General features: G+C 67.3%; 1 protein-coding gene across 3 annotated transcripts; it reads right to left on the minus strand.

The window, feature by feature from the left end:
• Positions 1 to 4474: 4474 nt before the first annotated feature.
• On the minus strand, positions 4475 to 10958 carry MRPL23 (mitochondrial ribosomal protein L23). 3 transcript variants are annotated; one of them, XM_052662224.1, is made up of 5 exons: positions 10920 to 10958; positions 9146 to 9268; positions 8240 to 8322; positions 7597 to 7670; positions 4475 to 4686 (listed from the first exon to the last, which is right to left on the minus strand). In XM_052662224.1, the coding sequence occupies exons 1-5, from the start codon at positions 10934 to 10936 to the stop codon at positions 4522 to 4524; spliced, it is 462 nt and encodes a 153-aa protein (XP_052518184.1). In that variant the 5' UTR covers positions 10937 to 10958; the 3' UTR covers positions 4475 to 4521. The 3 variants fall into 3 exon arrangements, with proteins under 3 accessions (XP_052518184.1, XP_052518183.1, XP_052518185.1); XM_052662223.1 differs by lacking the exon at positions 10920 to 10958 and adding an exon at positions 10278 to 10445; XM_052662225.1 differs by lacking the exon at positions 10920 to 10958 and adding an exon at positions 10207 to 10329.
• Between the last annotated feature and the right edge of the window lie 760 nt (positions 10959 to 11718).

Genomic DNA, 11718 nt, shown 5'->3' on the forward strand with positions numbered 1-11718 from the left:
CAGAGCCTGTGCCCTCCTCTCCGCCAGCTTCAGCATCAGGAGGGCCAGCTCGGGGCAGAGGCTCGGGGGGCGAGCGGCTCCTGGGACTCGGGCTGGGAGGACTTAGGGTCAGGTCACCCAGACGGGCGGGCCAGAGGAAAGGGGGGCTGACTTCAGCCTGCAGAGTGGCCCGCTGGGTGCCCCAAACCGGAACTCTCCTCGAGGACACTCGGGAGCGCCTCCATGGAGACAGGGGCACCCACCCAGGGGAAAGGGAGGACCCCGGCAAGGCGACACACAGGCCGGGTCTGAGGACCCCCCTTGGAGGCCACGGGGGCCTCAGGGTGGGGAGGGTCTGGGCGTGAGGGGCGCTCTGGCCCCAGCCCTGCAGAGGTGGAACCAGCGACGCACCTGCAGAGCTGGGCCTAGGCAGGGTGCAGATATGGGGGGGAAGAATGGGGTCTCCCCGGTGCCCCAGAGAGGAGAGCGGGCCGGCTTGCCTCCCCTCCGCCGCAGACTCAGGGGTCCAGCCCCGCCCGAGGAGGTGGGGGCCAATCAAAGCCAGATGTGGGCGCAGTGCAAAAAGCGTTGATCATTCTGAGCAGGAAAAGCCGGAGAAGAGACGAAGTGGCCGGGGCAGTGGGCGCCGGGGCGGCCACAGGCACCGAGGAGCGCCGTGCGCGCCAAGCAGGGAGCCGGCTGCCCTGGGGCCCCTGCGTCTGCCTCAGGCTGTCTGGCCACACACGTGGGGCAAGGCTCCCCCTGGCCAGGGCGGGTGGGACGCTGGGAAGGAGACCCAGGCTCTGGGACACCGTGCCGTTTCTCCCAGGGAGCTGAGCGCCCCCAGACAAGCCGGGCAGGCGGGGTGGGGGCGTGGGGGGAAGTGGAGGGGACTGCCCTGGGTGGGGGCACCGCGAGGATGGCAGGACACGCAGGGAGAGCCAGCATGGCTCCAGGGGGAGGTGGGCCCTTTGTCAGGACAGGACTCAGTGTGGGTCATGAGGCTGAGGCAGGAGAAAGGACTGGAGCACACGCGGGGCTGACAGGCCTTCTGAGGGCCGGAGCCAAGTGTGGCCTGCACCCGGGGTGCGGCATCGCACGCAAGGAGAGGGACCCAGAATGCCGTCCCAGGGCTGGAGGGAAACCCCCTCCCCAGGCCAGCCCCCCGACCCTGCTTCTGGCCCCAGTGGAGCTCCCAGGCCCCCGAGGGGGCAGGCTGGGGTGACATCCCCACCCAGGCCTCTGCAGCCGGCCACGGACCCAGCCCCTCTCCCCACAGCCTTCAGGGACTTTCAGAGGCTGATAAATAACCTGGGTGGTGGTGAGACAGGCCTGGCCTGCTGTGAAACATTCCAGGCTAAGCTCCCACCCCCCGAGCAGTGAGAACACGCACGCTGAGCACCCATGGGCAAACAGGACATGTGAAGTCCACTCCCGCGCGCAGCGGAGTGTCACTCAAGCTCCAAGAGGAAGGAAGCCCTGATACCACCCGGCCTGGGTGGACCTGCAGGGCGTGACGGTGAGTGACAGAAGCCAGACACAGATCACACCCCCCGTGACTCCACGGCCATGCCACGTCCAGACAGGCCGGTCCAGAGACGGGAAACAGACTCGTGTTGGCAGGGGCTGGGGCGGGGTGCCGGGTTGCTCTGTGGGAGACCCCAAACTGTTCAAAGCGATGTCAGCTATGGAGACAGCCCCGCCTGAACACTCCGTTGTGGGGGAGGATTGTAGGACTGAACTGCACCTCCATAAAGCTGCTTGGGAGCACAAAAGAACCACCCTGGCGGGCTCTTCCTTCTTGCGCGACGTGAGGAGGGGGAGGCCTGGTCTTCGCAGCCAGGGGGCAGGAGCCGCAGCTGCCACCCACAGTGAAAACGGTGGCTGGGGGCCGAGGAGGTGGGGCCCACCCGGACCCCAGGCCGGGCTCTCCTGGGTGGCCGAGCCGACGTGCAGGACTGGGCGGCTGACCGGCCGGGGAGCACACACACACTCAGGCCTTTGTGCATGGAGCTCAGAATTACACGGAAGTCGGGAGGGGGGACCCCGCCAGAGCCCCACCAAGGCCCCTGATCTGATGTCTTCAGTCCCCTCTGTGTTTTAAAGCTTGGCAGGGGGCGGGAGGGAGGGCGGCGCGGAGTGGGGGGCAGGCAAGGGCAACGGCTGTGCCCCTGTCCTGGGACCCCATCGGGGCGGCCGGGGAGCCCACCCAGAGCACAGTGGACGGAGCCTCCGACAGGCAGGCTTCCTCGGACTCAGGCGGGGGTCCCAGCGGCAGGAGTGGTGAAGGGCCGGCCAGGCGGTGGGCACCTGCAGCGGGTGACTCCCACCACGTGTGTGGGGCGAGGACAGCGTGGGGCGGCCCCTGGGGGACCCCGGCCCTGGGAGAGGAAAACCAGATGCTGGCGGAGGGGCTGCCGCCAGATGGGTTTCCGCTCCATCCTGGCGGCCCTGCCTGGCGGGCAGGCCTCACCTGGAGCTGCCGGGGGGGTCTGGGATGCGTCCTGGGGGCCACGGGCCGGGCTTGCTGCAGCCATAACTCGGCGGCAGAGGCCCGCCAGCTCCAGGCAGGGCCCGGCACTGCCCGAGGCGCCGAGGAAGTGGCTGCTCCGGCCCCCTGCCCCCCGCCCTTCCCTTCATGGGCTCTCCCTGCTGGACCCGGGGTCTCACAGCCCCGCACTAGCCACGTGCGGTCACACAGTAGGCAGGGTCTTGTGGGGCAGCGTGATGGACTCTCCCTGAGTGTCGGCCCAGGGTGCTCCCAGCAGGGCTGTCCCCACACAGGGAAGGGAGTCCAAGTCCACTACACCAGGCCCTCCTGTGCCCAGCCCCCGACAAGGCTGACCAGCAGAGGCCTCAGCAGGCCCAGCCCAGGGGCTCCTGAGACCCCCCTGCAGGCCCCCTGTGTGGGGAGCAGAAGGGAACAAGCTGCGGGGCCCAGCAGTCTGCAGCACCGGCATCTCCCAGCTGTGGGAGGAAGTGGGAGCTGGGGTCTCAGAGAAGGCAGCGCGGGGCCCACATCCCGGGGCAGGGCCTCCCGAGGCGCCGGCTGTCTCGGTCAGCCTCCAGCCTGCAGCCGGCGAGGGGCGGGGGGGTCACACAGTCCCTTCTCCAGGCTCCGTGACAGGGGGTGGGGCGGGCAGCCCCCCAGCTGAAGGCCCACTGGCTTCCTGTTCCCGCGCGGCCTGCAAGGCAACCCCCACCCCTGCCTGGCCACCCGCGCCCTGCCTGCCTGCCTCCTTCCCGCCTGCCTCTGTCCCCGCCGGCCCGTGGCCACGCCATCCCTCGCATCCTGGGGGTGCCGAGGAGACTGGGGGTGGGGGGCGGCCCCCTCCTCCATGGCCGTGACCCGCCAATGCAGGGCCCTGGGGGACGTGGGGGCCCCCGCGAGCGCGGCGGCCGGGTGGGGGGCTCTGGGGGCCCGCATCCGGGGGCGGCCGGCTCTGGACATGCAGCGGATGAAGGATGGGCTCCCTCCCCTGGCCTTGAGTCGGGGTCCTCGGGGCCGCGGGGCCCCATGAATTATTTCTCTCAGGAAAATACCATTGCCTCCGCGCTCGGCCTCCCTCCCGACCTTCCCCATCACTTTAAATCAACGCTGAAGGCTGCAGTTTGCCCGGACCTTCACCCTCAGGCGAGGGGAGCTTCAAAGGCCCACGTGACGCCTCTGGGGTCCCTCGGGGAGGGGGAGGCCGACGGGCTGGCTCCCCACTGTCTCCCCCACGGAGGAAACGGCCCAACTCCAGGACGGGCTTTGGGGACCCGGGAGGCCACACAGGGGGTGGTCCCCGAGCCCTTGTGGCTTGTGCCCAGCCCCTCACCCGAGACCACCACCTGATTCCCAGAGCACCCACGACGCCTTCCCACTCGTCTCCCAGACCCCCAGGCCCGTGGACACTCAGAGCCGGGCCCAGCTGACCCCCCCGGGGCGCTCGAGGAGGCTTCCAGCGGGAGCCTGGTTCCAGGAGACACCAGGCCATGGGCAGCTCCTGGGCACCAGGCTCCTGGAGTCCCACGCCACCTCCGCCCCCTGCCCCGCAGTCCCCAGACCCCCTCCTTTCCCGCCCGCCCCCGGGTGCTGGCCACTTCCCATCTGGGAGCCCTTGGCCGCAGCCACCTTCCCAGCGGGGTCTGCTTCCTGCCGGGGACCCGCCTCACTCTGGACTCAGCTCTGCTTCCTCTGGACCCCCCACCCTCCACGCCAAGCCCCCTGACTGTGCCCCACGGGACCCCCAGCCAGGCGGGCTCCCTCCCGTCACCCAGACCCCTGCCCTCAACACTCACTTTCTAATCCCCCCACAAACGGCATGAACACAGGCTTTTAAATGGAGTGGCTCAGGATGACTTCAAGGACCGGGGCAGGCAGCCTCCCTGCTGCTGGGGGTTGGGGGGGCGCCGTTCAGGGCTGGCCTGGCTCATCTTGGGCCCACAGGCCGGCACACACGGCGGGGCCCTGCGCGGGGCGGGGGCAGAGCACGGAGCACGCAGGCCCGGACCGTCGCCACGAGCAGCACTTTATTCGAGTGTGATGGCTGGCTCCAGTCACAGGCCGAACCAGCCGGGGACGCCCCCGCGCCGTGGGTCGGGGCTCTGGCGCCGCCGCTGCTCCTCCAGCACCTGGTCCTGGAGGTCCTCGTCCACAGAGCTGCCTCCGGGCCGCTTTCCCTTGGGAAACAGATCTGGGAACGTGAAGGTCTGCCCGTGTGCCTGGGGAGAAAACAGACAGGCTGAGCCCGGGACCCCCGCGGGGAGGTCCCGTCCGCGGGGAGACTGAACTGCCCGCCCCACACCTGCAGGACAGACGCACAGCCAGAGGACAGGTACGCGGGCTGGGCCTCGGCCTTCGGCAGCGGAGGCCACTGCCGTGACAGGGCCCTTCTCACTGAGGCCAGCTCTTGGAGGAGTGTCTGCACTGGGCGAGCCTAGCGAAGCCCCTACTCCCGGCAGGAGCTGCCAGGCCAGACTGCAGGCAGAAGGGCAAGGGAACACACGTGGGCACAACACGTGTCTGCTGCCTCCCCGGAACACTTCCCACCTGAAGCACCTACAGGCCTTCACCCCCATTAAAGACCCCTCCCGCTCAGCTTGGCAAACAAAAGGCATGTAACATACAATGAAATGTACATGTGAGCAGTCTATAAATCAAGACCGGCTTTGCAAATTAACTGGTTTTACGTCTTTCACTGAAAGTTCAGAATGCAGGAGGGCCAGCTAAGTCCCAGCCTGGACCCCCATCACGCGGCCGGGGTACGCCAGCCCAGCCCGTCAGGGAGCCAGGGAGAGTAGGGGACCGTAATGGTGGGAGGTGAGGGGCCACCTCCGCACACAGCACGTGGCAAAGCTGCTCCAAAGACTGGAGGGGACCCCGGTGATGTTCCCAGGGCCACGCCGCCCACCTCTGGACGGGCAGAGAGGGATGGGGGCCGGCACCCGGATCTGGAAAATTTTAATAAGGAAAATCAGTGAAGTGAGCTTGGTTTTTGGAGACCCTTGTTTCGTGAAGAAGTTTGGATTCGGGCAGGCGGCCAAGCGCGATCTGCAGCAGCCCACAGCGCCGGGCCCGAGAGTGGGGTGTTCACAAAGCCCGCTCACGCGGCGAGCGCAGGCCCCGAGCCATGAAAGGCCGTGCCTGTACGCGCGGTAGCCCGCCTGCAGGAGGGTCGCTCACACACTTCAAGACTCTCTTTCTTCTTCTTTAAAATACCAAAGGGCAATAGTTTACAGGCAGGGCTGCTTGCCCAGAATGGGGGATTTATGTTTAATATACCGAGGTGATTCTGCTAGTTTTCTGAGGTGGGGAACCCAAAGTGACATTTTTAACTATAAATACAAAGACGGCAATCCGCAACAGCCTGGGAGGGACGGAGGGCGCCATGGAGAGAGTCCCCCACCGTCTCTCCCCGCGACGGGGCTCCCTGCCTAGAGAAGGTCACCCTGTGCTTTCAGAAATAACACTCTCCACCCTTGTGAAGCTGATGAGCAGAAAAGTATAGGAGGGGGTGGGGGCCGAATCCAGATTTCTTTACAAAACGGGGGTCTCCAAGAACATGCAGCCTCTGTCCCTGGCAGGCTGCAGCTGGGGGCCGAGGCTCCTTGCTGTGGGGTGACCCAGGCTCGCCAGCTCCCCAACTCTCCACCAGAAAGACGTTTATTGGGTTGTGGGGGGAACTCTGGGACTCTCACTCTGAAACCAGCTTTCTCAAAGCAGCCAACCCCACACGAATCTGGGGACTTCACTTGTCCTTCTGGCCGACGCTCAGTGCGCTCCACCGTCAGCTCTGATGAGGGGCTGGGAGGGAGGCCTCCAAGGACCCGTGTGGGACAGAGAAGGGAGCCCTTCAGGGGGTGAGGGCCCAACCTCCCGGCCGGTTTCCAGGCAGAGATCTGCTGGAGTCAGCAGGGAGGGAGTCCGTTACGAATTTAATTTTGGAGCAGAGGGAAGCGTGCCCGGTGGGGACGCGCTGGGATTTCACAGGGAAGAAAGGCGGCCGGGTGGCAGCTGCAGGTACGCGGCTTCCAGAGTGAGGTGGGGCCGGGAAACGCCGGGGCTCGGATGACTCAAAAGCCACTTGTAACTATAGCCCCCACTCAAGGGCCTCGTGGCGAATGCCGACATATGGGGTGTCAACCGGCTGCCATGACAAAGACAGATGGCCCGGCTGAGCGCAGAGGACACAGGCGTCTTTATAAGGCCAACGGCTGTTCTCCCAGCCTGGATTGGCTGATTTTATGCACAGCAAATATTAGGCCAAATAATTACGGGGGCCCCCGTTTAGAACAACTGTGACTGTTTTTCAGAAAAGCTGCCATGCTAACTGGGTCTTTCACCAAACCGCCTCCGAAGGCCCGAAACAGGGCCCTGGGTGGAGGTGTTTCCATAATAACACCACTGCCACCTAGCGGCCGGCCCGCGGGCACCCGCGGCCAGGCTGTTTACAGGGAAACCGAAGGAGCTGGCAGACCCCTGCCCCCACCCCACCCCCGCCAGGGTTTCAAACCCTCCGTGCGCGGGTCCAAGGTCACCTGCCCCATCAGAGGGGCCCCACCTGGAGCCCATGTGCCTCGGTGCCGGCGGCCAGGCTGCAGACCCTGACTCCAGCGGCTCTCTGTCCGTGCAGCTCAGGCCAGCAGGAAGGGCGGACAGGGGTTTTGGAAATGTGGGTCTGTCTCACCAGCTGGGGGTTTCAGTCAGCAAAGGCTCAGTGGGGTGCTGGACCCCGTTCCCATAGCCCCTGCCAGGCAGGAGGCCGTGTGAAGAGAACCTGGCCGGGGTCGAGGGGGGAGCAGGAGCCCACAGTCCAGTCCAGGGGAGAGGGGGCCAGTCAGGACCCAGGACTCCCCCGGTGGTCTGCCCCGGAGACGGAGGCCCCTGCAGTCCCCAGGCACCAACTGCTCCCCGGCCTGGACGCTGGTTACTGTCTGAACCGACGCCCAGGCCAGGGAGCCTGCTTCTGCCCTCAGCAGGCCCTCAAGAAGTTCCCCAGAGCCTGCCCAGCCCCTTCCACCCCAGCTGAACTGCACCCCAGCTCCTCCAGGGGCTCTGTGCGGGTCAGAACCAAGGGCTGGCCTGGGCCCCGGGTTCCGCCCACCCCGGGGCAGGCAGGGCCGAGCGCTCACCAGCTGCACGTAGGCCACCTTATAGTCTGGCTGCTTTATCCTGACGTTCCTGTGATCCCTCCTCCTGTTGGAACCTGTCGGAAGCGGGAGAGACAGAAGCCTTCACTCCCAGCATGCAGCTCTCAGCCCCACTAACCCAGGAACCCGCTTTCTAGAAAGAGGGACACACGTGGGCACCCACGTCTAAGGGCGGCAGGCGCACGCCCGGCGGGCACCAGCCTCTGCTCAGTGCAAACCCAAATGGGCCTAAGACAACCAGAGAGCCGGCTTTCCCTTGGTGTCCTGGAGGCTCTTGCAGCCTGACCTCCCTTTGACAGAGGGTCGTCATATTTACAACTAGGCAAGCAGGGGCTGGGGAGCAGGAGTCAACAGGAAGGAATGAGAAAAGCCCAGCAGAGTAACATGAGCACTCTGCTGACTGACGCCAGCGTGGGGGCGTCAGGCGGGGGCCCTGCTCTGAGGAGTCGGCGGGAACCAGGCCTCCAAGTCCCAGCCCTGGGAAGGAGGGCCCCTCTCCCCCGAGGCGGGCCTGCTTCCTCACATGCAAAGGACCACGTGCTAGGGGGGCTGACAGGGGCCAGGCCAGCGAGGCTGGCAGCCTGGCCTGCTGAGCTCGGGGAGGAAGCCCGGCCCCACAGCGCACCGTGCTGCACCCTTGTCCGCACGGCGGCCACCGGCACGTTGTAGATGCGCTCGAGGTAGCTCCTGAGGTCCACTCTGCTCATCCTGGGGCAGGAGGGAAAAAGGGGGGCTCTGAACAGGGTGGAGAAGGAAGGAGCCTGCCGGGCGGCACGAGCTGCTGAGTGCAGACACCGGGTGGGAGCCGCCGGGGAGGCTGGGGCCGGGCCCCGCTGACCCTGCAGTGGCATCTGGGCGCAGCGACATGGGGGCGATGGGGACTGGCTCCCAGGGCTCCGTCCTGTTGCCCTGCCTGGGGGCCGAGCTGGTGAGCGGAAGGGAGGGGTGGTCTGCGAGTGCCCTCTGGCTGCTGGGAGCCGCCCGCTCCACAGCTGCCACCCTGTCCACAGCGAGCCCCCCCAACCCCCCCCCCCGCAGGCGTCTCCCAGAAAGGATGGCCAGGGCGGTGGTGATGCTGTCCCCTCTGTCCCTGACAGGGCCCAGCCTCTCCTGCCCTGGCCTCTGAGGCAGACGGCATGACCCTCAGCTCCCATGGAGGCTCGAGCTGAGGCCAGAGCCCCAAGGCCTCAGTATGGGGTGTGGAGAATCTGTGTCTCCTCAGCAACGGGGGCCTCTGTGAAGGACCCACCCAAGGGCGGAGGCTTTGGGAGCCAGGGTCAGAGCCCAGCCTCCTGGGAAGGGCAGCCAGGCCGAAGCAAGAAAAGCAGCTGGGTCTCTCAGGCTGGACTTCCCCGGGGTGGCGAGGAGCCCAAGGCGCCCTCAGCCGAGGCTCTGCACACACCAGGCCTTGGTGCAGGGCTGCCAGTAGTTTCTTTGTGGTGGGAAGAACCTTGCTGTGAGTGGGGTCCAGTGGCACCTCCAGGGCCGTGGGCCTCTCGGCCTGAATCCCTCTGGGGTCGGGGAGGCTTACTCCATCGGGATCCGGAACTGCACAGTATCCTCGGGCTGGGCCGTGCCGGGCCGCACCAGCTGGATGAAGAAGTTGGTGCGGAAGACCCGGAGCTGGGGGTTGCCCAGCTGGTACAGAGGGTACCTGCAAGGGCAGGGGGTGGGGAGAGGGGTCATGTCAAACGCCCAGAACACGAGGCTCCCGGGACGCCCCGACAGGGTCCACAGGTCATCACGCCCACGGGGCTGAGGAGCCAAGGGGGCAGTCACCCTCAGGTCAGCCCTTCCCTCACGCGGTATGGGGCAGCCAGTCCCGTCCCCAGGGCAGTGTGGCCTGCTGACCCTCAAGGTCGGCCTTTGGAAAGAACCAGTGAATGATTCACGAGCGGACGACGTGCCCACCCTGCCCTGTCAACAGGCTCAGAGTCATGTGTTTGTTCAAAGTGCCGGCTGCACAGGCACACAGCCCCTGCGTGGCTGTCCCCCCGGAACGGGCCTCCAGCTCCCTTCCGCTTAGGTGAGGTGGGATCAGTCAGAACCAGCTTAATCTGCACTGGCTCAGTGCCCCTGAGAGGACAAGGACGGGGCCACCTCCACTCCCGCCCCCCGCCCCCCGCCCCCGCTGTGCTGGAAGCGCCAGCTCATCCTTGGCAAGAGTGAAGATCAAACGATAAAGGGTGAGCAAACAGGAAAAACAAGATAAGGGGCTCAGGAAGGCAGCGTGCAGGTCACCAGTTACACGCTCACTGCCCACCTCCCTCACCCCTCAAACCCCCAAAGGGGGGCAGAGACATCCAGAATGTATGGGCAGCCACCACCTGTGGCTCCAACCCACCCACTCCAGCTGGACCTACGCCCCCATGGGTCTGGTGGGCGAGGAGGGCCACACTGCCAACCGGACCCAACCAGGCCTCGGGGCTCATGGTCCAAGGAGGTGGGGGGCCCAAGGTCAGCAGGGCCTGTGAGGCGTCAGGGGTCCACTGGGAGCCCAGGGGAGGGGTTTCGGTGAGGGTGGGGACAGGGGCTGACGATGCCATCAAGGGTCCTGGTGACCAATTTGCAGCAGGGCACACGACCTCTGACCTGGGGGAGCAGTAAGCAGGAGGGAAGGGAAGCTCGGAGAAGCCAAGGCCCACGATGCCTCTGGGCCTTACAACTCTGGGGAGCAGGACCGGGCCAGGGGCCGAGGTCCTGGGTGGGGCATCCTGAGGGTGGCAGGGCCTGAGGGCCCTGACACAGGCTGGGACGCCCGCGGGCAGGCCAGTGATGAGCTGAGTGCCAGCTGACGTCTACTGGGTTCTCCTGGTGACCCCGTCGCACGTGGCAGCTGCAGGGACACCAGCAGCAGCACCTCCCGCCGGCAGAGCGTCGGGCGCAGGGCGGGCGGGCCGGCGTGCCCGCCCACGGCCGAGCGTCGCCCCGTCCTCGTGGGGGCCGGGCCGGCGAGTGGCCACCGGGCTCGCCTCTTCCCCCTGGTGACCGGCCGCGGGCACTGCAGGGGCCACGGTCCGGGCCCCCCGGGGAGCTGCCGGGGCGGGGGGCGCGCGCAGCCCGCGGGGCCGAGGCCGGCGCGGCACCGGCCCCCCGCCCACCTTCGCCGAAGGCCAGGCGCGACCTCGCGGGAGGCCCGGGCCCCGCGGGCCCCGCAACGACCCCCGGCCCGCCCCGCCCCCACGGGAGCCCAGACGCCGCGCTTCCCGCCGGGGCCCCAAGTCCCGACCCCGCGGCCCGGCGCCGCCGGCCCAGCCTGGGGGCGGCCACGCCCCCGACCCCGCGCGCCGGGGCCCCCCACTCACAGCACGTTCCGCGCCATCGCCCGCTTCCGGGGCCGCGGCCGGAAGGAGGGGCGGGCCCTACCTGGGCCCGCCCCCCGGCGCAGCGCCCCCTGGCGCCCGGGAGGACGCGCGCCGCCCGCACGCCTGGGCCCCACCTGGGCCCCACCTGGGCCCCAAACCCTGCACACTCAGCGCCCTGCTTGTGCCCGGCCGCACACCCTAGTGCCACCAGCCCCACACGCCCTCCCTCCGCTCCGGAGCCCGGCGCACCAGTGGACCACCGCGGACACCCCTGCGGATGCCCCGGGACTCCAGCCTAGTGCCCAGGGACACTGCGGGCCACCCACCACCCAGAGCCTGCCACCCTTCCAGCTGGTGGCCCAGGTGGGAGACTGGGGAAGCGGGGAAGGTGTGAATTCGTGGGAGGCCCCAGTCAGTAAAGGGTCTGCCTGCCGACGCAGGAGACCTTGGTTCAATCCCTCAGCTGGGAAGATCCCTTGGAGAAGGAAATGGCAACCACTCCAGTGTTCTTGCCAGGAGAATCCCATGGACAGAGGAGCCTGGTGGGCTACAGTCCATGGGGTGGTAACAGCTGGACACAACTGAGCGGCTAAACCACCACCTCTCTCCACCTGGCCCTGGGAGCTACCTCCCTCTACCGCCCTACCCCAGTCCTTCTGGCCAACTCCTCATGCCCTGAGACGCCCCCCAGGGACCCCGCAGCCATGCCTGCCCCCCTAGCCTCCCTGAGGCCATTGGCTTCTCCAGGTCGCAGCTGGCCCGCCCTGCTTTCAGTCTTGGCACAGCCCTCACTGGGGTC

The sequence above is a fragment of the Budorcas taxicolor genome, chromosome 25 (genome assembly GCF_023091745.1).
Source record: "Budorcas taxicolor isolate Tak-1 chromosome 25, Takin1.1, whole genome shotgun sequence".
NCBI classification, from domain to species: Eukaryota; Metazoa; Chordata; class Mammalia; order Artiodactyla; family Bovidae; genus Budorcas; species Budorcas taxicolor.

Excerpts from the sequence above, each read along its gene's own strand:
- MRPL23 (XM_052662223.1), bottom strand. The coding sequence starts at position 10,327 with ATGCCCCACCCAGGACCTCGGCCCCTGGCCCGGTCCTGCTCCCCAGAG. Across the intron at positions 9,269-10,277 it reads CGGTCCTGCTCCCCAGAGTT|GTACCCTCTGTACCAGCTGG; the intron begins GTAAGGCCCAGA and ends CTGCCCTTGCAG. Across the intron at positions 8,323-9,145 it reads CAGTTCCGGATCCCGATGGA|GATGAGCAGAGTGGACCTCA; the intron begins GTAAGCCTCCCC and ends CTCCTGCCCCAG.